The sequence below is a fragment of the Perca fluviatilis genome, chromosome 4 (genome assembly GCF_010015445.1).
Source record: "Perca fluviatilis chromosome 4, GENO_Pfluv_1.0, whole genome shotgun sequence".
Classification (NCBI taxonomy): domain Eukaryota; kingdom Metazoa; phylum Chordata; class Actinopteri; order Perciformes; family Percidae; genus Perca; species Perca fluviatilis.
The window spans coordinates 16,510,991-16,532,371 of NC_053115.1; the positions used below are offsets into that span (position 1 = coordinate 16,510,991).

General features: G+C 41.2%; 1 protein-coding gene across 2 annotated transcripts in view; it reads right to left on the minus strand.

Annotated features, from left to right (window-relative positions):
- Nucleotides 1-21,381, minus strand: part of LOC120557962 (sodium-coupled neutral amino acid transporter 3-like) — a 44,208-nt gene that overhangs the window by 11,092 nt on the left and 11,735 nt on the right. The window contains exons 2-8 of one of the 2 annotated variants that reach the window (XM_039798710.1): nucleotides 10,235-10,464; nucleotides 9,012-9,044; nucleotides 8,718-8,811; nucleotides 8,477-8,592; nucleotides 2,608-2,681; nucleotides 947-1,039; nucleotides 695-776 (exon numbers count right to left, since the gene is read on the minus strand). In XM_039798710.1, the coding sequence (XP_039654644.1) occupies nucleotides 695-776; nucleotides 947-1,039; nucleotides 2,608-2,681; nucleotides 8,477-8,592; nucleotides 8,718-8,811; nucleotides 9,012-9,044; nucleotides 10,235-10,365 (623 nt within the window). In that variant the 5' untranslated portion in view covers nucleotides 10,366-10,464. The remainder of the gene's footprint in view (nucleotides 1-694; nucleotides 777-946; nucleotides 1,040-2,607; nucleotides 2,682-8,476; nucleotides 8,593-8,717; nucleotides 8,812-9,011; nucleotides 9,045-10,234; nucleotides 10,465-21,381) is intronic. The other variant, XM_039798711.1, reaches the window with a different exon arrangement.

The window sequence follows — 21,381 nt, forward strand, 5'->3', positions numbered from 1 at the left end:
GTTCTCACGCCAGCTGCTCAGTACATCCAGAGCAGCACTAGGCCCGCCAACTGACACAGCCTGACACAGCTCCTCTGTGGAGGCTGAAATCTTTGTACATGCAGGACAGCTGCATGAGGGCCCATAGAGAAGTGGCGAGATATCACCCATTTTTGAACTTTAGGAGGCATGGCAGTGTCTAAAAATGACACTGAACCAGTTGTATGTCAAGCATTATTTCAAGTGTGTGGAATGACTTTTATTTCAATTAAGGTTGCTTATGGCATGATGGAAACTGACTTCTTTATTAAAACAACATACGTTTCTTTGGCTGCTTGGTAAACAGAAACATCAGTTGCTCTTATGTTGTATTTCTGACAAAGTAACTGCTTAAGGAGTGCTTGCTGTAGTGTAGTGTACTAGCAGTTACCACCAGTGACCATAGGTGTCGCTAATGAACTAAGACTGAAATCTTAAGGATTACAACTTTAAACATGTTCTTTTGAGTAAAGTTATGTGAAAAAAATTAAGTATTTGCTTTTTAATTTTAGTAATTTTCTGACAAGGCAAGAATATATGGATTTTAGCATCTACATTTAGCTACAAATCAGACATGTACTCCTTCCTAAATGCCTAATCAGTATGTATCTGAAATCCCTTCAATTACTGCATAGTACGAATGAAAACTTCTAAATCTCATGCATTGACCACTCACCCTGCAGGTTTATCCACCCTCAGAAAGGCCTGGATGACCAAAGGAAACTCATACTTGACTATGTACAGGTAACTGGACATGGCTGTGGAAAGGAGATACAAACATAATAATGAGTTAGAGTCGTATACAGTATTAATCCCAAACCTCTAATCACAGGTTAGAGGTTAGAGTATTAGAGTATTATGCCAGAAACGTCAGCAGAAAGTTAAAAAATGTGTCTAAGTGTGAGGACAGATGGCAGTGTGACCTTACCTCCAATGTTCTGCAGCGTGATAGCAATACCTGCCGCCATCTTCCCCGGGGTCCCAAAGGCCCTGTAGCCGAGCTGCTCATACGCACGAATACCTGAGCCACAAACACCGGATAAAAAAGCATTTTATCAATGTGTTAAATCCATACTACCAAGGTCTAGGACTTTAAAGAGACTGTAAATCTAATTTAGCATGACAACTTTTGTAGCAGTTCTGGGGTTCATTGTGATTGTATCATATCTGATATTAGAAGGTAGTTTATCAGAATAAATGATGACAATGAAGAGTCCTACAGGAGAGAGGTGAGAGAACTTTCTCTGTGGTGCACTGAGATCAACCTTTCTGTCACTGTGTGCATTGCGCAAAACCAAAAGTGACCATTGATTCTAAGAGGAGTATGACCACCTACACTGATGGTGTTTCTGTCGAGGCCGAGGATGGTTTTTAATTACTCTGCAACACTTGGTCTGAGGACACCGACTGCATTCAAAAAAAGGCACAGGCACAAGAAAATGCTATGTTTTCTTAGATGCAATAAGAAATGTTGTATGTCTACAAAACTTGTCAATTTCTATCAGTGCACTATTGAAAGTGTTTTTACTGGAGGTTTAATAGTGAATCTAATATTTGTCCTGAAGCGATTCAGCAGGCATCCATAATAATAGGAAGCAATTACCATACCAATACCTAAAGCCATACCTGGATGAGATGTATGATGTGCATGAGGTGCAGGAAAAAGAGCGCAAGCAATTATCAGAGACAAGGCTCATACAGACAATCACTTGTTTTCACTGCTACCATCGGGTAAGCGATATCGTGGTACACACCGCTTATTTTAAAGAGAGCTTTTATCCTCAGGCTATAAGATTGTTCTACAGACCATAGGAGAAGGTAGCTGTTAACCCATTTTGTTTTCTGTTCTATCTATTCAAGTTTACTTATGTATGTTTAACGTACTTGTTAATTAGGGTTGGGTATCGTTTGGGTTTTTTCCAATACCGGTGCTAAAACGATACTTTTAAAACGGTGCTGGTGCCTAAACGGTGCCTGAACCGATACTTAAAAAAATAGGGTAATAGGGAATAGGGTATTTTACAATAACTTCGAATGCACCACAAGGCTTACTAGTTTCAAGTGAACGCACCACGTCTGTGTTGATTTTCCGACAACGACACTGCTTAACATCCCGCTGTTAGAGTCCTCTACACTGAAATACAGACACCCTTTACACTGTTTAGCTGTCAGCATTTTAACCGTGTTTAATCCAGCTGCTAGCTAACGGTAGGCTAACATTACCTGCTGTCAAGTGAAGTGTTAACTTGTGTCAGGTGCAGCGATGTTCCTGTTGCCTCTAACATATGTTTCAGAGCATCAGAGAGCAGCGCAGTAGGCATTTAAGTGGCACCAAAATGAGGCACCGAAATCCATGTTGCAATTTGGTCCGGTAGATACCAGTCGTTTAGGCACCGGTGCCATATTAGCACCGGGTTTCGGTACCCAACCCTATTGTTAATACTGTAACACTGTGTCTGTAACTGTATAATGTGTATATATTGAACATGGAACGTTTTCATTGTGTGGAAATGCACTGGTGGCATTTTAAGGCATATGATGAGAAATTCCTTGAATCAGAAGATGCATGTTGTCAGGTTACATACATACCTACAATACCAGAAGACTTTAGCAGTAAATGGATGGAATATGACGAGAGGACTGCCACCACTGTTAGAAGTACCCTGAAACAGACACGCAACAACAGACATGAACAATATTACTGCCACATCTTTGACCAGAAAACACAATTCGTATCACCATTATACCAAGTGTTCTCATTTTTCAAACAACTTTTTATGTTACAGTTTTACACTACACATTACCCTGTATGCTATTTACACAGCTGCAGCATAGGCATACATGTTTCCGGATGCCGGTACATAGATTGTGTTGGAAGAACAGAGTCCATGTGGCTTTGCTTTACCCTGGATTGTTACTCAATGCTGAGCCAGGGAAGCTGCCCTGTCAGCCCCTCTGCCCTCTGACACAGTAAGTAAGCAAACGCACAACAAATGGACAGTTTCAAAAGAAATGTTTCCAACACAATGCTGAGTATGACAGAGTGAGGAGAATCCTTTGTAAACATTAATGTTCTCCTATTTGTTCGTCAGTGGTGAAATAACCATAGACATTGAAATAAATGGACACAGCGATGCCGTAGACTTCGAAGGAGACCAGTGAAGTCAATTAGAAGTACTTTTCCGGTGATGGCTGAGCGTACTGCGCAGCCTCAAACTGAGCTTGATGACGTAGATGTAACGTGAGCAACCTGTCTGAAAGTTGTAAGTCTTCGGGTAGCTGTGCCAAGAGAACTCTCATTCATTCCAAATTTTACAAACGTTGCTGAAATATTTGTTCCGATGCTTTCATGGACTCTCTATGGGCTTCTCCCTTGACTGTATGCCTCCATGTCCATCCATGCCCCCCCCCCCCAGCTAATGGACCCTTTTAGACATTGTCGTGTTTCTTTTGAAATAAACAATGGACAAATAGAGTCTTTAAACGCTTCAGATGTAAAGTTATTCCCTGTCAAAGTGATGCCAAAATGAATGGGAGTCAATGGAATGCTAGCAGAAGGTGATGGCTTGTTAGCCTCAGAATTTCCCCATAGGAGGTACGCTTTCCGGATGCTCGCTTACCCCCTTGGAAATAACCCACTTCAGTCACAACAACAGTCATTCCTTCCACTTTCAATAATAGAGTTGTCTCCTAAAGGACTGGACTGGACTCTCCGCTGACTCATATTCACCTTTTTTTTTTACGTTATTCCTCTTCGTGTATTCCGCTGCAGTGATTAACATCTATCTTTTCTTTTTGACCATTGGATATTTGATTGGTTCCTGGGATAATCAGAATCCACTCCAACATCATATTCTACTGTTGTTATCATTTAAAAAAAAAATCATACCAGATGAGAATATGAGCAAGGTGTAATTTTTCAAAAACATTCTGAAAATACACTCAGAGAGCTCATAACTTGGCCTAAAATCTTCTTTATTCTTTCATGTGCACATGAAACACCAAACATAAATCACAAAAATGCGATGTGTTATTTACTGATACTGTCAAAAATATATGGCTGCTTGTGATAAGACTATGTTTAACATGTTTGAACTTTGAAATTTAATTGAAAGAAAAAAGTTTTGCACTACAAAGTTTGAGGTATCAAAAATGTATTGTTTTGGTATTTAAAGGATCATAGTGGCACTTGTATCAGCTCGCAAGGTCCACAAGTTACATCTTTAACTAGGATTTAATATCTAGAGGCCTCCGATACTGCCTAAAATGCTGGTACCGATCCAATTCCACGTAATTTAGTCCCGGATAAAAACTTTAGAGTAGTTTATTCATGTTCTTTTATCTGGCATTTATTCTCTGTATGTATATGTTCATGTTTAAAAAAAAAGGTTTAACCTGAGCCAGACCATACAACAATGACAGCAATCATACCACATCCATACAGGCTCAGTAGCAGAGCCGTTTCTTCCTATAGGCGGGCTATGCGGGTGCGGTTTTTACGAACATAGCCTGTTTTCCTCCTCAAGTGTAACAGATTGATGCATCAGATCATCTTAAAGGTTTGAATCCCCCCCCATCGTAGTTTGACAAAATAGGGGTCCCCAAACAGCATCTTGCATAGGGCCCGCCAAAAGCTAGAAACGGCCCTGGTTGGTAGTATACAGCTATTAAAAAAATATACATATATATATATATATATATATATATGTGTGTGTGTTTTTACGCACTGGTAACAGATTGGTACTTGGGATACGCAAGTTTGAGAAAAAATGGTATTGGCATCTTTATTAAGATTTTAAACGGAGATGTTCAAGATCACACCTCTAAGACTTGTTTAAATCCACAGCATGAGGAAGTTTTGTCAATGGGTCCCTGATCCACTGACTTTCCCTGACCCAGTCCACCTCATTCCAACTATTTCCCATTTTCTTCCTCTTTTATTGTTACTGCTGGCGACATTAACTTTCTCTCTCTCCATTCCTCTCTCCTTTACGAAAAGCCAGGCAGCACGTCTTTCAACTCGACCTCAACTCTTGGCCGGTTAACAAAGAATGCTGGGCTGACTTGCGGTGGGGGATTTATTCAGTCAAGTGGCAGTGGGTGGACAGATCTGCTGACAGTCAGACAGACTGACACACTTGGGTCACTGTAGCTTAGCTCACAGCTTTCCACCCTGCTGCATTCCTACCCGGGCCGGGGCTTCTGACCCGCTGAAGCCTCTGTGTGACATCTGTGTGATATGAAACATCGAGCCAAAAGAGACAAAAAAACAAAGGACATTCCAAAACAAGTATTACATATAAATGATCTAGTTTTAAAGCATGAGTCAAACTGTGGCTCTCGCTGTAGTCCCAAAACTGTCCTGACTTCACACGTGTCCTCACTACAGTCTGAACACTGAGTATTGCAACTTCAAATAGGTTGTGTAGGTTACAAAGGACATCCACGATTATGCGTGAATGTTAACATTTGTGGAGTGAGCTGATGCATCTTGCCTCACATTAGTGTGCAGGTTGAAGTGAATGAATAAAAGACTTCATAATCCCTCAAGGTTGAATGTACAGAAGATGTCTGCAGCAGGTGACCCAGTCAGTGGAGATAAATAAGAAAGAACTTATATAACAAAAATACTCAGCAACAGGCCTATTTTTGTTGCTGTTGGCATTTATTTTGCATTTGTTTACCTCCCTGTGTTCGAGAAAACATGTTTGCCTCATTTTTAGGTCTTCTGTTCCCTTTAGGGGCAGAACCCCTAGGATCAGAATGACACTGCTAGGAAAAGAATTTTTTTTTTGAGGCGATCCCCAGCCTGGAGACCAATGTGAAAAAAAACAGAAAAATTGCCAGTATTCCTAAGCCAAATATGTCACTGACTCTGCTTGTTTTTCTCAGTAGCTACTCCATTGTTTGATACAAGATTGCGCAGATATGCACACAAAGACACAGCCTTTCATCTCTAACAGGATACACGCTAACTGTTGCATTCAGTCACGTTCTATAAATTCGCACGCAAGTACACGTATCCACCAGAGTTAAATGTAGATTCATCGGCTCAAGTTCATGTCAACTCCTGTCTAGCAAAGTGTCATGGACGTTGGGGTTCGGTGACACAGGGTTCAGCCAGTCCAGGCAGCAGGCAGCTTGAAAAACCACAGTCACACGGCTCAGCTCAAAATAAGAAGCTTTCTTTAACACGAGGGGAAAATCCTCCAGACACAACAGCCTTTGAAAAGAGCTCAAATAAGGTCCTTCAATAATATTTAGGGTGGTGGTAGTCGTTAAACATCAAACCTACCTTCACATTTCTCCCAGAACCATTTGAATCTTGAATGCTAACGTGAATATTTGTATAACTTTTCTGTAGTAGAGTTTGTTGTGAAATTTACAAACTGCCTCTGGCCTTGTTAGGATATTAGTCGGAGTACTTCAGGAAGTGGGCATGGTCAGACTCACGTGACATGAGGGGGGAGTGGTTGTGTTCTGATATAACCTCTAGTCGCAGGTGTGTGCCATGAATTGCGGTTTTGGAGAAGGTTGCTTCTAGCTGGAGGTGAGTCGAAAAGACCGGGCCTCAAGTGAACGGCTGTAGAACAGATGTCGCTAAACGAAGAACACTACGGAAAACAAAGGACCGAAAGACTTTCTTGTTTCCCCTACTACAAACTTTTGTATATACACCTTTTTTTTGGTTTTTATCTGAACTGCAACAACAAAGGAGGAGCGGGGATGGCCCGGGGGAGGATGCAGACAGAACGGAGCCAATTAAAGCACCGGAGTGGTCCCCGAGGCAGTCATCGTCTTCAGAACGCTAACTATCACAGTCTGAGGTCAGTCCGTGACACCACGCAAACCCCTCCAGAAGTAAGAAAAGCATTGCACTCACCCTGGCTGGTTAGTCCCACACTCACATTGAACGCAACACATAGGGAAAAGGAGACAGAGGAGGAGGGGGGTGTTACCGGCTAGGCTAACCTTTAGTAGCGGTGGTTTTTAACGAGCCCGGTTAGTTTAGCGTTCGTTCGTAACAAGCCTACAAAGGGGAGAGAGAGCATCTAGTCTTTCACCATGGCTACGAATCCATTTCAAACAAGCCAAGAGTTATACAAACATCCAAAACATTGCTTCATCTCTCACTGGGGCTCTGCATTGTAATTTTGATTCAGGCCATGGATGCTTAGTTAAATAAAGAGCAGTGCCTGAGTTTTTTCTAAGAAATATAATACTGTGGGGCTTACAGCAGTGCCATTTAATCTTTCACAGATATTAATACTCAGCCAGTTTCAGCACCATACAATGTAGCGCCATCAGGAAGAGGTGTCAAAACAGCACGAGGAAGACAAGGAGGGGAAAGTGTTGGTGTTGTCAGTGCTATCTGGTGAGATTACCCTCTGGAAACACCAGTCTGATTACTTTTGAGAAACATGCAACAAAACGGATCAACCTTACAGCTGGAAACTTCCTGAAAACAGGACATTCCCGGACATTTTAAATGCAGTAACACACGAAAGATCTAAATGAGTGTGTAAAGCTTTGACAGCCCATCAGTCAAATATTGTACCACCACCAAGTTTTAAATATATTCCACCCTAGAGCTTCATGTTTGCATGCTTATGCAGAATTCAGCCACCATAAATCCAAACAATGCCCGCGAGCTGAAATTATGGGGGGGGATACTTGGGTAATATCAAGCAGAATACATCTGTTCTCCCCAGTGGCAGGATATTCAGGCAAGATAAATCTGACTGGATGCTCAACAAAACTGACGGAAACGACACTACTACCACTACACGACACGCAGGCAATGAAATGGTGATGCTGGCGAAATTTCCTAAAAAGCAAGCTACTAGCCAGTCTACAAGCTTTACGGGCTGGAGATATTCTGTGTTTTTCTTATTAAATAAATAAAAAGACCAAAACAAGAGAGAGCATTCACTGCAGTGCAAACGTCAGAAGACTTCCAGCTAATTTAAATAAGGTAGAAAAGGCATCTGCATGAAAATTTAAAATGATCAACCTGAAAGCTCCAGTCGCCTGTGACGTCATTATCCTGACAGACAATTCTGCTGCAGAGGCTTTTATATGTAAAGCCCCTCGTATATACAGTACATACACCCACTGATTCAAGGCAGAGAATCAACCACACAGAAACCATGTGGTTATTTTCTGCATCCATGATTGCAATTGCGCGAGTAAAGTGATTGCGAGTTCGCTATTAATCTCAGTCTATATTTATCAAACAAATCTGCGTCATCGGCGTCTGTGTCATAAGCGGGAACTGCTGCATGGTTAATACAGGACAATTACAATACAATTAGGTGCTATTTATGTGTGACGCAGGCCTCCGCTGGAAAGCGGGAAGAAAATGAGTCAGACAACATCTGTGAGCCGTAAGTCATTCTTCCAATCTGTAATCATGGAGTTAAATATTTAGTGTATCAAATGCATTTTAATATCTTACAAAAACAGGACGACCCCTGTGTTGGCCATGGCGTATGCCAGTCCTAGTATTCCACTTCCCATGATCGCATTGCCCAAGTTGAAGACCGACATCCCAAACGAGGTTTTCCCCTCAAACTATGACAGAAGCAGGACAGAAGAGAGGAATAAACATGTTAGATAATCTGATAATACATGCAGGTACTGCCTATATGAACTGTATATATGACACCACTGAGAAAGGTCGATTGGCTGTGTTTTACATCTGTAAAGTGAGTGGTCTTCTTTTCCTCCATGCCTGATAAGAACTCCTGGCTCTCTGGGAGGTTGGCCTCTGCATTCTCAGTTCTGTGGGGACTAATGGAAAGAAATACGGTCAAAGAACTTGAAGTAACACCACAATAAACAAAAACACTCAAGATTCATCACAAACTATGTCATTTCTTTTATATAGAACAACTTCTGGTTTAGTTGCTAATTTCTACAGAGGACAAATTCTGACAGATAGCACACCAAATTTGAAACACATACTCTATTCATTGTCATAACATACATACCTCTCATTCTGGGCACTATTGGGTACAGTTTCCCTACAAGCAGTGAAGGGAGAGGCCATCCATCACCCAACGAGAGCACAAAGTGGGAAAACAACACCCTCAGTAATAATATAATCAGAAAATAATGCAGTGAAAGGACCATCTATAAATTACCATCTGTATCTCAGAGAGAGGCCTTTTAATTAAACCATCAATTACATAGGAAAAAGAAGAAAAATAAGTCTGGGACAGTGCCAGACCAGGGTGGTGAGTGTGTGACAATTACAGGGGTTTCACACTTCTCAGCCTCCCCGGTAAAGTCTACACCAAGGTGCTGGAAAAGAGGGTTCGGCCGATAGTCGGAACTAGGGTTGGGTATCGTTTGGCTTTTTTCCGATACCGGTGCTAAAACAATACTTTTAAAATGGTGCCAGTGCCTAAACGGTGCCTGAACCGATACTTAAAAAAAAATAAGGTAATAGAGAATTGGGTATTTTACAATAACTTTGAATGCACCACAAAGCTTACTAGTTTCAAGTGAACGCACCACGTCTGTGTTGATTTTCCGACAACGGCAGCTGCACACTGCTTAACATCCCGCTGTTAGAGTCCTCTACACTGAAATACAGACACCCTTTACACCGTTTAGCTGTCAGCATTTTAACCGTGTTTAATCTACCTGCTAGCTAACGGTAGGCTAACGTTACCTGCTGTCAAGTGAATTGTTAACGTTAGCGTCACACGCAGCGATGTTCCTGTTGCCTCTAACGTCTGTTTCAGAGCATCAGAGAGCAGCGCAGAAGGCATTTAAGTGGCACCGAAATGAGGCACCGAAATCCGTGTTATAATTCGGTCCGGTAGATACCGGTCGTTTAGGCACCGGTGCCATATTAGCACCAGGTTTCGGTACCCAACCCTAGTCGGAACTTAGATTGAAGAGGAGTCGCAGTTAAACGCTGCCTGTTAAAACCCAGCATAAGTTAGGGCCAGGACCTTCTCGTGCTGAAGGAGTGAACTTAATTACAAACAGGCACAGGGGAGCTACTCATACCACCTATTTCACTTGATGTTCTGTTAACACCCAGTGAATCAAATCACCTTGCTTAAATAGTTGCTACAGCCCTTAAATAGAGAATGACATTTATTACCTGTACGAACAAACAAAGATCTGTGAGCGGTAATAAATTAAAAAGGTATATTCCAAATAGATCAACATAGACTGTGTTTAGTAGGATTTTACTCACTTTTCACCAGCCTCTGCAGGTGGTGTTATGGCCAATGCTGTGATCTCCTCCCCGGGCTCATGGCCTTTCCCATTCGGGATAGCGTTCCCTTCAGCAGTTTCCACAGTATCGGCTGGTTTATCCTCACTCATATCTGCTCTGGTGCCTCGGTGTGTATGTAATGAGTCTGTTGAAATGTGTAAATATTCAAGGCTGTGGTTCTAGTCGAGGTTGTATTTTCTTCCTGTGATCTGTGGGGGGGAGATATGGGCAATTAGTTTAAAATCCTGAAAATTACAAATTATAATAAGAGATTTGGGGTTTTCTTGGACAGTACAGTAATGATCTACACTAAAAATATCACTTTTAGGGCACCATTGAGAGCATCCTGTCCAGCTGCATCACTGTGTGGTACGGGAGCGGCACTGCCTCCAACCGTAAGACCCTGCAGCGCATAGTGCAAGGCTGCTGGGCGGCTCATTGGTGTCCCACTCCCCTAACTCCTGGACATTTACCAATCCCGCCTCACCCGCAAAGCAACCAGCATTGTGGGTGACCTCAGCCTCCCCTCACACAGCCTCTTGCCATCTGGGAGACAGTACAGGAGCATCCAAGTCTGCTCCACCTGACTGGCAAACAGCTTCATTCCCCAGGCAGTCAGGAAGCTCAACACCGTTCCCGCTCTCCCTCCCCCTCTGCCCCCAAGAACTCTGGACTCTGAACCCCCCGCCCCCCCCCTCCCCCCCTGCACTGGCCACTTTTAAAGAAGACACTCAGGAACTCTGTCTTTATATTGCACATTTCAAATATCTTCATCTTTAGTTTTCTGTACTGTTTGATTTTGGCTTAGATTTGCACTATTTAGAATTTATTACTGTATTGTATATATTACTTATCTTTCTTTATCTTATTTGTACATATTACTTATCTTTTTTATCTTTATTTGTAGTATTATTTTTTTGATTATACTTATATTATTATACTTATTGCACCGTGGGTTGGAGATAAACGTATTTTCAATTGCCCTGTATGTCTACAACATATTGCAGAATTGATAATAAAGTTGACTTGACTTGACTTGACTTAAATAAACATATTTTAAACAGACCTTAGCAGAGGTCTAGTCAACCAGAACAGCAGGGCCTATAATTTCTTTATTCGCTGTATTACACCTGTGTGGATCCTAAAAAGATGAGCTTATTCTTTAAAGTCATCTAAAGAGGATCTGAATCAAAAATACATATCATTTCTGTCTAATGGAAACCCTGTATCTACAGGTGATTTTACTTTTTTTTTAAATAAACAGAAGGACTAAATAGATCTATTAGGGGTTGAGAAATGCATCCCGCTTGTTTAGTTGAGTAAACCATTCAAAACCCTTCGAATTATCTGACAAATGCATTGTCACAAAGCTAAAAACAGGACTGTTTTGACATTTTGGAGATACCTGTACATGGTTTTCGGTATGTAACTGTTGCTTGGGACTGGAGATAACATTTGCTTTTCTTGAATTATAATAGGAAGAACAACACATTCAGAAATTGATATTGAGTGCATTGGCACTAGGAATGCTTTCATTCCTAGTTTCCAACAATAAGAGACACATGGGAAGATAAAGATGGCCACCCTGAGGGCATTCAAGTGTATGTATCTTCCTTAAGATCCAACAGGGACGCGACTGAATTCCAAATCACTCTACGAATGCTGACGGAGAGGATGACAGAAGACATGTCAAGATGGAGCAACACCAAATTCCTTGCAGACCTATATACTGACTATATTGTAGTTCTGTCAGACAACTCACATTTGAAATGTTTATTATAACAGCAGAACATTGTGTTTGGCGGCCAGACTCTGACCTCATTACTCCCCGCAGATTGGGTTTACATGAGATATTGGGGAGTGATGATGAAGTAGCTTCCTCCCTGTCTGGAGCCTGCAGGTAAATGCTGGGGTGGAGCTGAAAGAGCAGGCAGCAATACAGGTGCAGGGCGGCAGCAGCATTTACAAGGCAGAGATGGGGAAATGTTGCAGCTTAAATAGGCCGCCAAATTGAGAGGGCGTGTTTGGTAAATTATATGGAGAGTGAAGCATGTCACGTGTGTAAACAGCAGTGCAGCTCGAGTTCACTGCCTGAACTAGCTCGCAGGCGTTGAACCATTTGTGGCTTAATGGGACTGTTGACAAATGAAGATTCTGACCAAATTGTCCGAAATTGAAAAAATGCCCCAAAACTTTAGATTTAGGGGATTTAGATTAGTGTCATTCTTTAGTGAAACCACGACACTGTAAATTTGAATGGATAAAAATAACAAGCTCAGATTGAAAGTAAGGCTAACAAACATTTTCACTTGTAAACTAAAGCAAAAACAGAAAGTCCTACTATGTTAGTCAGATATGTTGGTCAAAATGTAGAGTTGACAATAAATGGATGTTTTGGCAAATCCCATGAATAATTGACACATCAACTGACAGGTCTACACTCAGAGGAAACAGAGCTTTCAGTTAACTGTGACACACTGGGCTTTGCGTCAGGCCTCTATTTCCTGGGTATCCTGTTGTGGTGTCTTAGCTGACCAGCCGGCTTGTGGGGCCCAGAGAGGCCCACATGACGCGTATCTCCTGGATGCAGTTGACCAAAGCCCCCTATCTGGCTGGCCTTGAATGAGCTCCTTTGCTCTGCTGCATAAACAGCAGTGGAGGCTATAATGGAGAGCTCGTTGGGAGCCATAGAGGAGGAACACACACAAATGTTTAAACCCCCAGCATTGAGATACAAAAAAGAGAAGAACCAGCTAGGACCAGCTACCAACCAGTTCTAGCAGTCTTTGTGGGTCCATTTTTCTGCTTGTCACTTTTCTCTTGGTTTCCTTTTTTATTGAAGCGGGTTCAACTTAACAACAATGCTCAGGGTTTTCTGTACTACCATTCCTGGCGACCACTCAGCTGTCCTTTTTCCCCTTCAGGCTTCTTCCGCTTCACAGCCTGGCCTTTTAAATGTTGCTTTTTGTAATAATATTTTAACACATCAAACACAGTGTGAGTTGAATAAACCTTGGTCGTCGTGTAGCAGTCCTCTGAACCTGTCTTACCAACCGCGTTGCTGTGAGCCCCACAGCACAGCCAGGCCTCTCGGTGTCTCTGGCTAAAGCCGGGCAACGTGGTTGGGCAGCAAAGCACAGTGCACAATGGCACATGTTGTGCGGTTTCCTGGGAACGGCTTGGAGAACAGTGGTACTATTGTGCCAGGCATCATTATACTGCTGGGGCCCCCTTTGGCTGTAGTTCGCCACACCACTCGAGAGGCTGAAAAGGTATTTCACTGGGCTCTAGTTTAAAAAAGACGCCACCTTGGATTTAGCAAATGCCAGTATCCTGTATTCATGCACAGTTGTAGCAGAGTTGCAGACGGTAGCAATGGCAGAGGCAGGGCCCCTTTCATGGGACAAATCACTGCACAGAACCACACTGCCACTCAAATAGTCTACAAATCACGAAGAGGTTGGGGGGAGCCATTCAAGGACAATACACGATGGGCTGTACGGCTACAAGGGTGCCTTTTCAATGGCTTCAAGCAGTGGAGCTTGAAACAGCAGACCTGATTGGACAGAGTTGTGGCTCCTCCAATCAATATATTCAATAACAAAGGCAATACATGACATCCTTGGAAGAAGTTGAGGGGAAACACACTATTTAATTAGACCCTCTTATTTTTAGAAAGCTTGTTCTCCAGTCCTCCAAGTTTGAAGCAAATGAAGGTGAAAAGGAAGTAGCTGAAACACTGTGGGGAAAATGCTCCTTTAAAAGTAGGACAAGGTTTTGGCAGCAGAAATACAAATTGTAATAAAATGTATTATTTGCTAAATAAAGATATTTGTGCCGAAATAAGGATTCAGTTGAAGATGTGGATAAGGTATATATCTTTATAATAAATTACTATAAAATAAATAATATTTAAATTCTTACTACCGCTATCTGGTGTTATAGGATAAAAAAATGTAAGTGATACGCCACCACCAATTATTATTATTTAGAAAATGAGAACGAGCACAAAGACAATTGAGTTCAATCCCACAGGCTTGAACACCAGTTACCGTAGCACCATTGTGGTGTGAAACAGAGGGAGAGTTTTGCGTCTATAAGGAAATGCTCAGTAAAAGTGAAATGCTCTGTAGTCTGTAGATTCTATGTCATCCAAAAACACATGCACTACTGTCTGTATGAGCAGTTACAGTTTACCATGATTTCAAAACATCTCAAATCCATAAGAAAAACATTGTTAGGAGCAGAACTGTCAAAAGTGTCAATGTAACTGAAGCACAAGACATTTTCAAGACCTCCACAAACTAAATGTGGGTTTATTTTGTGTGTTCATTCTCCTAATAGCACCCTGCAACATTACAGAACATAGAGAGGCAGACAGGGTGATAATCACTCTTCCTTATCCTCTTCCTCTATCAGTCCGATTGTCTCAGTGGTGCCCAAAATATTTCCACCACATTTCTCAAGAGCAGAAGCACCGTTTTACAAAGCTTTGTAACTGATAATAAAACAGCTGCATTGGAGAAAAGAAAATAAGAATAAACAACAGAAGGACCAGATAGAAAAAAAGATTATCATAAGAAATGCAATGTTTCCCCATTAATATCCAAACTTCCGAATCCTATTCAAGAGTTAATGCCACATTGTGATGCTCTTGGTGGGAGTAAATGAGTCTTTTCACAGCAACAGCAGAAGCTATGTTTATTCAAGCCCTCATCCAAAACATCACCTCAGTTTGCCAACACACAGCGAGTGCATGCGCCTTCAGTACGCAGGCTCTGACGTAAGCAAACTCTGCTGAGAAACGTCATCCCACAAGGAGGCAAACTGAGCCAGGCAGTTCCACTGATTGTTATTCCTTAACTGATACCTGAACTAAATAACGCAGTCCATGCTGATTCATCCTCGCTTATTGCTATGCATGTGTGCATTTCTGTTTGTAGTTTATTCAGTGAATAATTAAATGTGTGGCTTTGCGCGTGTGTGCAGTTTATGCAATGAGTAATCTCAAAGTGTAATACTGCCTCTTCTGTCACTACTTGATGACATTCTCGTAGCCCTCTGGTCGTATAAGCTTTCTTAATTGAGTCTCCACTGCAATTTTCAGAGACTTTTAATCTGTTAAAGTACATGTGGACAATCAACACTGTTTTTCTTTTCTTTTTTTCACACCCAGGTCTTTTGATGCAGTAAAGGCAGAGCTAAAATGTTTCAAATGCCATAAAAAATAACATTTTGAAACAATTCAAAACAATTTGAAAGACAGAAAACCTATCTCACCACAGCAATTCGGAAAATGGATATGAAAATGAAAACTAACTTACGAAAGGATTTGTTTATGGCATCTCAAACAAATTCCCCATCCTCCCTTTCTGTCCATGAACAGAAAGATATTTCCTGCAGATTAAGAGATTACACATGCCCACAATTTCGATTTCCGATGAGCAGCTAATAGTTCTATCAGAGAACATTTTTAGTAAAACAGTGAGTTGAGACTTTGGACTTGTGACAATCAGGATGATAGAGGAGATCAGATTACGGTCTATCTTGCTCAAGCAGGAAATCAGGATCAAACCGCGCAGGTCATTCCATACACTCTTGCTCACGTATAAAAATAGCTGCAGAGGAGTGAATAGCCTCAGTGTAACCCCCACGTCATGTCACCATTCAAGCTGTGTTTAAGTACTGCTGCATGTGTCACTGAGCACCACAGCTGCCTGAAATAAGCAGTAACCACTCAGCAAACACAACCAACAACCATCTGCCTCTATTCTGGTTCTTCACACAAGGGTGAACATGCAAATAAATACACATAATGACAAAGACACACACAGACACAGAGACATATGCAGTGTAATTATGGGAAAACGTCATGCCGTTGTTGACCGTGAAGAACACAAGCTGTGAGTGTATTGAGAGGGGACCCATGTAAATTAACTGCATGCATACCCTTCTTACTACGGTTATAACTTTTAACAAAACAATAAATAAGGGTCTACAGGAGAGCCGCCTCCATTCTCAAGGACCCCAACCATCCCCAGCACGGACTGTTCACACTTCTACCCTCAGGCCGGAGTTACAGAAGTGTTAAATGCAGGACCACCAGACTCAAGAACTCTTTCTTTCCTACTGCCATCAGACTCCTAAACAGCGTATAGGACTCACTCATAACATACATAACTGTATTTGACTGTTTACATTTTTTCCAGTTTGCACATGCATAACTTGCACTGTTTACATTTGCTGTTTATTGTTTATTGTTAGTATTGCTTTATTTTTCACATGTTGCCTTTTAAAATTGTTTTATTTCATTTTTGTACATTTTTTTTATTTGGTATATTTGTGGTATATATTGTAGATTTTACATTGTTTGGCATTCTGTCGACAGCAAAGGAAGAATTTCATTGTACATTACTGTGCATACAGTATGACAATAAAACTTTTTAAATTGATAACCCACAACTGACTCTCTTTAACAGGGTAGAACACCATGGCACACAACAATTTGTGACACATAAACAATATATAACACTTATAATTGTACAATCACAAAATTACACCGCATGGTGAGGGCCAGCGTTATGGATGGCATGCTCTGTCGCTCTGTCATTGAGTGATTAAGTTCCACCATTGGCCGGCGTGAGTGTGATCAGTTCCCCCATTGGCAGTTGCTGATTAACTTCTTCATTACACGATGGAGGCATATTTGATCAGTTATCAGAATCACATAATTTATACCATGTATAATATGTCTTCTATGTTGGTTATAATAGATCATCTGTGGGTTTTCCTGCAAGATTCACTCGCTTGCGTAAAATAAAAAATAGACCAGACAATTGCTCCAGACCGTGAGCCATTCACCGAGCTCCGTGGCGCAGTGAGTGCTGTGTGAACTAGGGAGGCACCGAATCCAGATTTTTGGGGTTCGGCCGAATACCGAATCCACTGGTTAAGATTCTGCCGAATCCGAAACCAAATACTGAATCCTACTCTCATCCTAAGTCCATTAAGACAGTTAACACTAGGGTTGTTGGAACAAATACCGAAATTTGAATATAATTCGAATAGTAAAAAAAATCAATACTATTTGAATGCTGAAATTACTATTCAAATGTGACTTTTTTTTATAAATATGTTGGCAAACGTTAGCTAATCTCACTCTTCTGGCCTTGGCCTATCCGCATGTGTCACTCATGTCACGTCTTATGAACTATAATTTTGCAGGAGTGAGAAACACAAGGCATTGTGAGGTCTAAGCTAAAGAGCTAAAGAGACTTCAGATACAGTATTAGGGAACCACTAAGGTCTATATAAAAGCATCCAAAGAGCACCATGTCATGGGAACTTTAAAATCGACATCCACCGAGCCAAAGTGCTTATGTGAACATTAGTTAGCTCGTTCTTGTTTTCTAACTGCGTCGCAAGATATAGTAACGTTAGCGTAGCTGGGAGGTTCATGGAGACAGCTAAAGGTAATGTTAGCTGACCTCTGTCAGAGTTAGCTTCGACTTCATATATTACCTTCTAATAGCTGTAATCTCAGTAACGTGACACTCTGCAAGAAACAGGTTGCTTATAAATCACTAAAATAGTAGTGACAGCACAGTTTGGCTTGGTTATTAATGCAGTTAGCATCGTTTGTTACTTACCTAGTTTATGACAAATCGTTTCGGCTGTACTTTCTAACATGATGTCATTGTGCTAACCGAGCACCGTTAGCCTTTACAACAATGCCGCTTCACTACACTTGTTATATAATGTTTCATTACAGAGTTCTCTGTTGATTTGTGTTTGTCGCTGTGTGATTGTTGTGGAAAATGAATGTAGGCTAAACAAAGTTGCGTGCAGGTTCCCTCAAGGCCAGGCTGATGTTAGAAGACCCTCTAGTGGACAGATTGTGTAACAACAACCACATGCTTATAGTATATAGTGGCATTGACAATAAATAAGCCAGATTAGTGTAGTACATATTATTTAACAGGCTGCAATTGACAATTAAATATTCAAATATTATTCGAGTATTAAAAAAATGGTATTATAGAGGAAGATTGACAGCTCTAGTTAACACATTAATGAAGCAAACAACATCCACAGCCACTAAAATAGTTAAATGTAACAATGTTGAATTCACACGCTCTTTTCACATCGTAGGAAAGCACATCGCTACCGCCAGATGAGTGACAATTTTGTTTGGCAAATTTTCGCTTACCAGTGTATGATGAAGGCATGTTGGGTGAGTGAAATTAGCAAGCTAACGAGCAGCAGGTGGCCTTTCAGTCACTCCGCTCCCACTGTAGGGAAATTAATTTGCCGAGAGAACAGCTGACAGCCCGGGAGAGGCACTGTCTGGTTAACACAAGTTTTTAGCTGTGACTGTCCTTCCTTTGCAGTACCTGAAGTTTCTGCATTTTGGCTGCTGTCTGTAGATTCCTTCATGCACAACTCGTATTCTTTCGGGTGTTTCACACGCAAATGTTTTAATAGCGGCAATGTTGTGTATTGTTTAGGGTCCTTGCCACCACGAGACAAATCGGTACTGCGACAGCAGGTACTGCCAAACAACACTTTTTCTGCTCACAAGTTCCATTTTCACTTTCTCAAAGCCTACTGCATTGAACGGTCCACCTACGTAAACACCTTCCCGTAATCAATGTGGGTGTCATTAGCCTACGTCGACCAGCGTAGCGCGCGTAGTGCAAGCGTAGGGTTCGGCAGGAAGCAAACCCAGTCAAAAAGCCCAATATTCGGCCGAATCCGAACCCGAATCCTGGATTCAGTGCATCCATAGTATGAACAGCACATTTGCTTAACATGGATGCCGATGGGCGCCCTGGTAGCTAACCTGGTTGAGCGTGCGCCCCGTGTACTAAGGCTGGTCCTTACCAAAGTGACCCGGGTTCAATTCCGACCCGTGGCCCTTTGCTGCATGTCATCCCATTATATATCTCTCTCTCTCTCCCACATTCCTGTTTAAGCTGTCCTATCCAATAAAGGCAAAAAAGACCATACAAATATCTTAAAAACTAAAATAATAATCCATGTACTAAGGCTGGTCCTTACCGCAGCGACCCAGGTTCAATTCCGACCCATGACCCTTTACTGCATGTCACCCCCCCCTCTCTCTCTCTCTCTCTCTCTCTCTATCTCACATTCCTGTCTTAAGCTGTCCTATCCAATAAAGGCAAAAAAGCCCATAAAAATAATCTTAAAAATAATAACATGGGTGCCGAAAGGAAGTGGGCGAGGCTTCAGCAGCCTGTGTAAACCTGGTGAAAGATAAACTGCTCAAATAACAAAAAGTAGTAGGCCTACACATTATATAGAAGGGAGAAAACATCTTTAAAACAGAACCATCTGAAAGAAGCGCAAGGAAAGGATGCCAGTGGTTTCAGTTTTAGTTTTTCGGGCAGAGATATTAACATCGGTGCACCGAAGAGAGCAGAGAAGTAAACAGTGAGGTGGTAGTAAATGTACAGAGTAGGTTTCAGTTTAGCCATAAATAAATGCTGCAGATCCTCAACACCAACATTTGAGGTTTTGTTTTCATAATTGTCATGAGGTGCAACCTAGGTCTGGTCTGTTTAACAAAGTAACATTAATTACTAGGGCTGTCAAACGATTCATTTTTTTAAATCGCAATAAATCGCTGAATTTCTATAGTTAATCACATGTTTTATCACATGATTAAAATTCTATTATTTTGCATTTCAACTGTTTTTAAGTACATATTAACAATGGAAAGCAATTCTTACCAGTGTATCTTGATTGGGAATCAAATGAATGCAAAGAAAGTCACTTTATGAACTTGATTTTAAGATTTGTATTTGTTTATTATTTATTTATTTATTTACTGTAAACAAAAGAAAAATGTGTGAATCTAGTCACACATTTGAATCTAGAGTCAATATAGTGTGCAGTAACTCCTAAATAATTTTGATTACTCACTGACGTCCAGTGATCAACTTCCATCACTTTGCAGCAGTTCCAGTTTGGCTTCTCCATGTCGTACAGGCTGTGTATCCGTGCGTGAAACTATTGTCCCCCTCGACGGCAATGTATAAGACGGGTCAGAACATGCCAACCGTGGTCTTTAAGACCTGAGTCTTCTAGGATGCTGACAGGTCTGCAGTTAGTTGCCACCCATTTTGCAAGAGCGGTAGTAATTTTTTTAGATTTGGTTTCATCCGCAGGTCGGCAAGTAGCAATCTCCAAAATAGTGCTTTGCCTGAGCCTGCTAGCATCAACCTGAGTCACGTTAACTGTACTACTATGCTTAGCTCGTAGGTGGTAGCTCAAGCTTGACAGGTACTGTCAAGCATTGCGATTAACGCGTTAATGCTGACAGCCCTATTAATTACACAATTACACTTTAGATGAATAATCCAGAACAGTAACTTGTTGAAAATAGCATGATTACATTAAAAAGCAGTCCTTAATTATTTGTCTTAAATGTGTCTTTACCATGTCATGTTATATGCTACTTCAGTAAACAACAAACAAATATTACTGGGACCACTACAGATGAACATTTAATATCTATATTCACATTATAGACACCAATGCTGACTATCCCTGTAACAATTTGGCCGTAATTAAGCACTTTGACTATACACAGTCCAGCCATATATTATATTTGGACCAAGTCTTGTTATATCCTATGCACTCCTGAATAAGCCACTATAAATCTACAATAAGGCCCAGTCATGCAAAAACTAAACTAAATACTGTGATATAACGTCAAACTGCCAGAATCGTTAAATAAAATACCGTGATTTTGGTCTTTGTTGCATGTCGTTCCCATTATTTCCTGACATCCTTCTACTGTTGACATTCTAAAAGGCATAAAAATGCCCTATAAATGGTGCTTTGAAGTCTAAATAGTCTAATGTTTCTATTGACTTGCTTTGAGAGTTTGTATGAACTGTGTGTTCAAGTCTGTCATTAGACACTACTTGCCTTATGGGCCTCTGTATCCTCTGTCTATCCTTCTTTACAGTATTGTCCTGACATCTCTCTCTCTCTCTCTCTCTCTCTCTCTCTCTCTCTCTCTGCTACAAGCCCTGAGTACCACTGTGATTAGCCAGCAGAGAGATTATCTTCTGACTAAGAGATTTCTATGTCAGTTT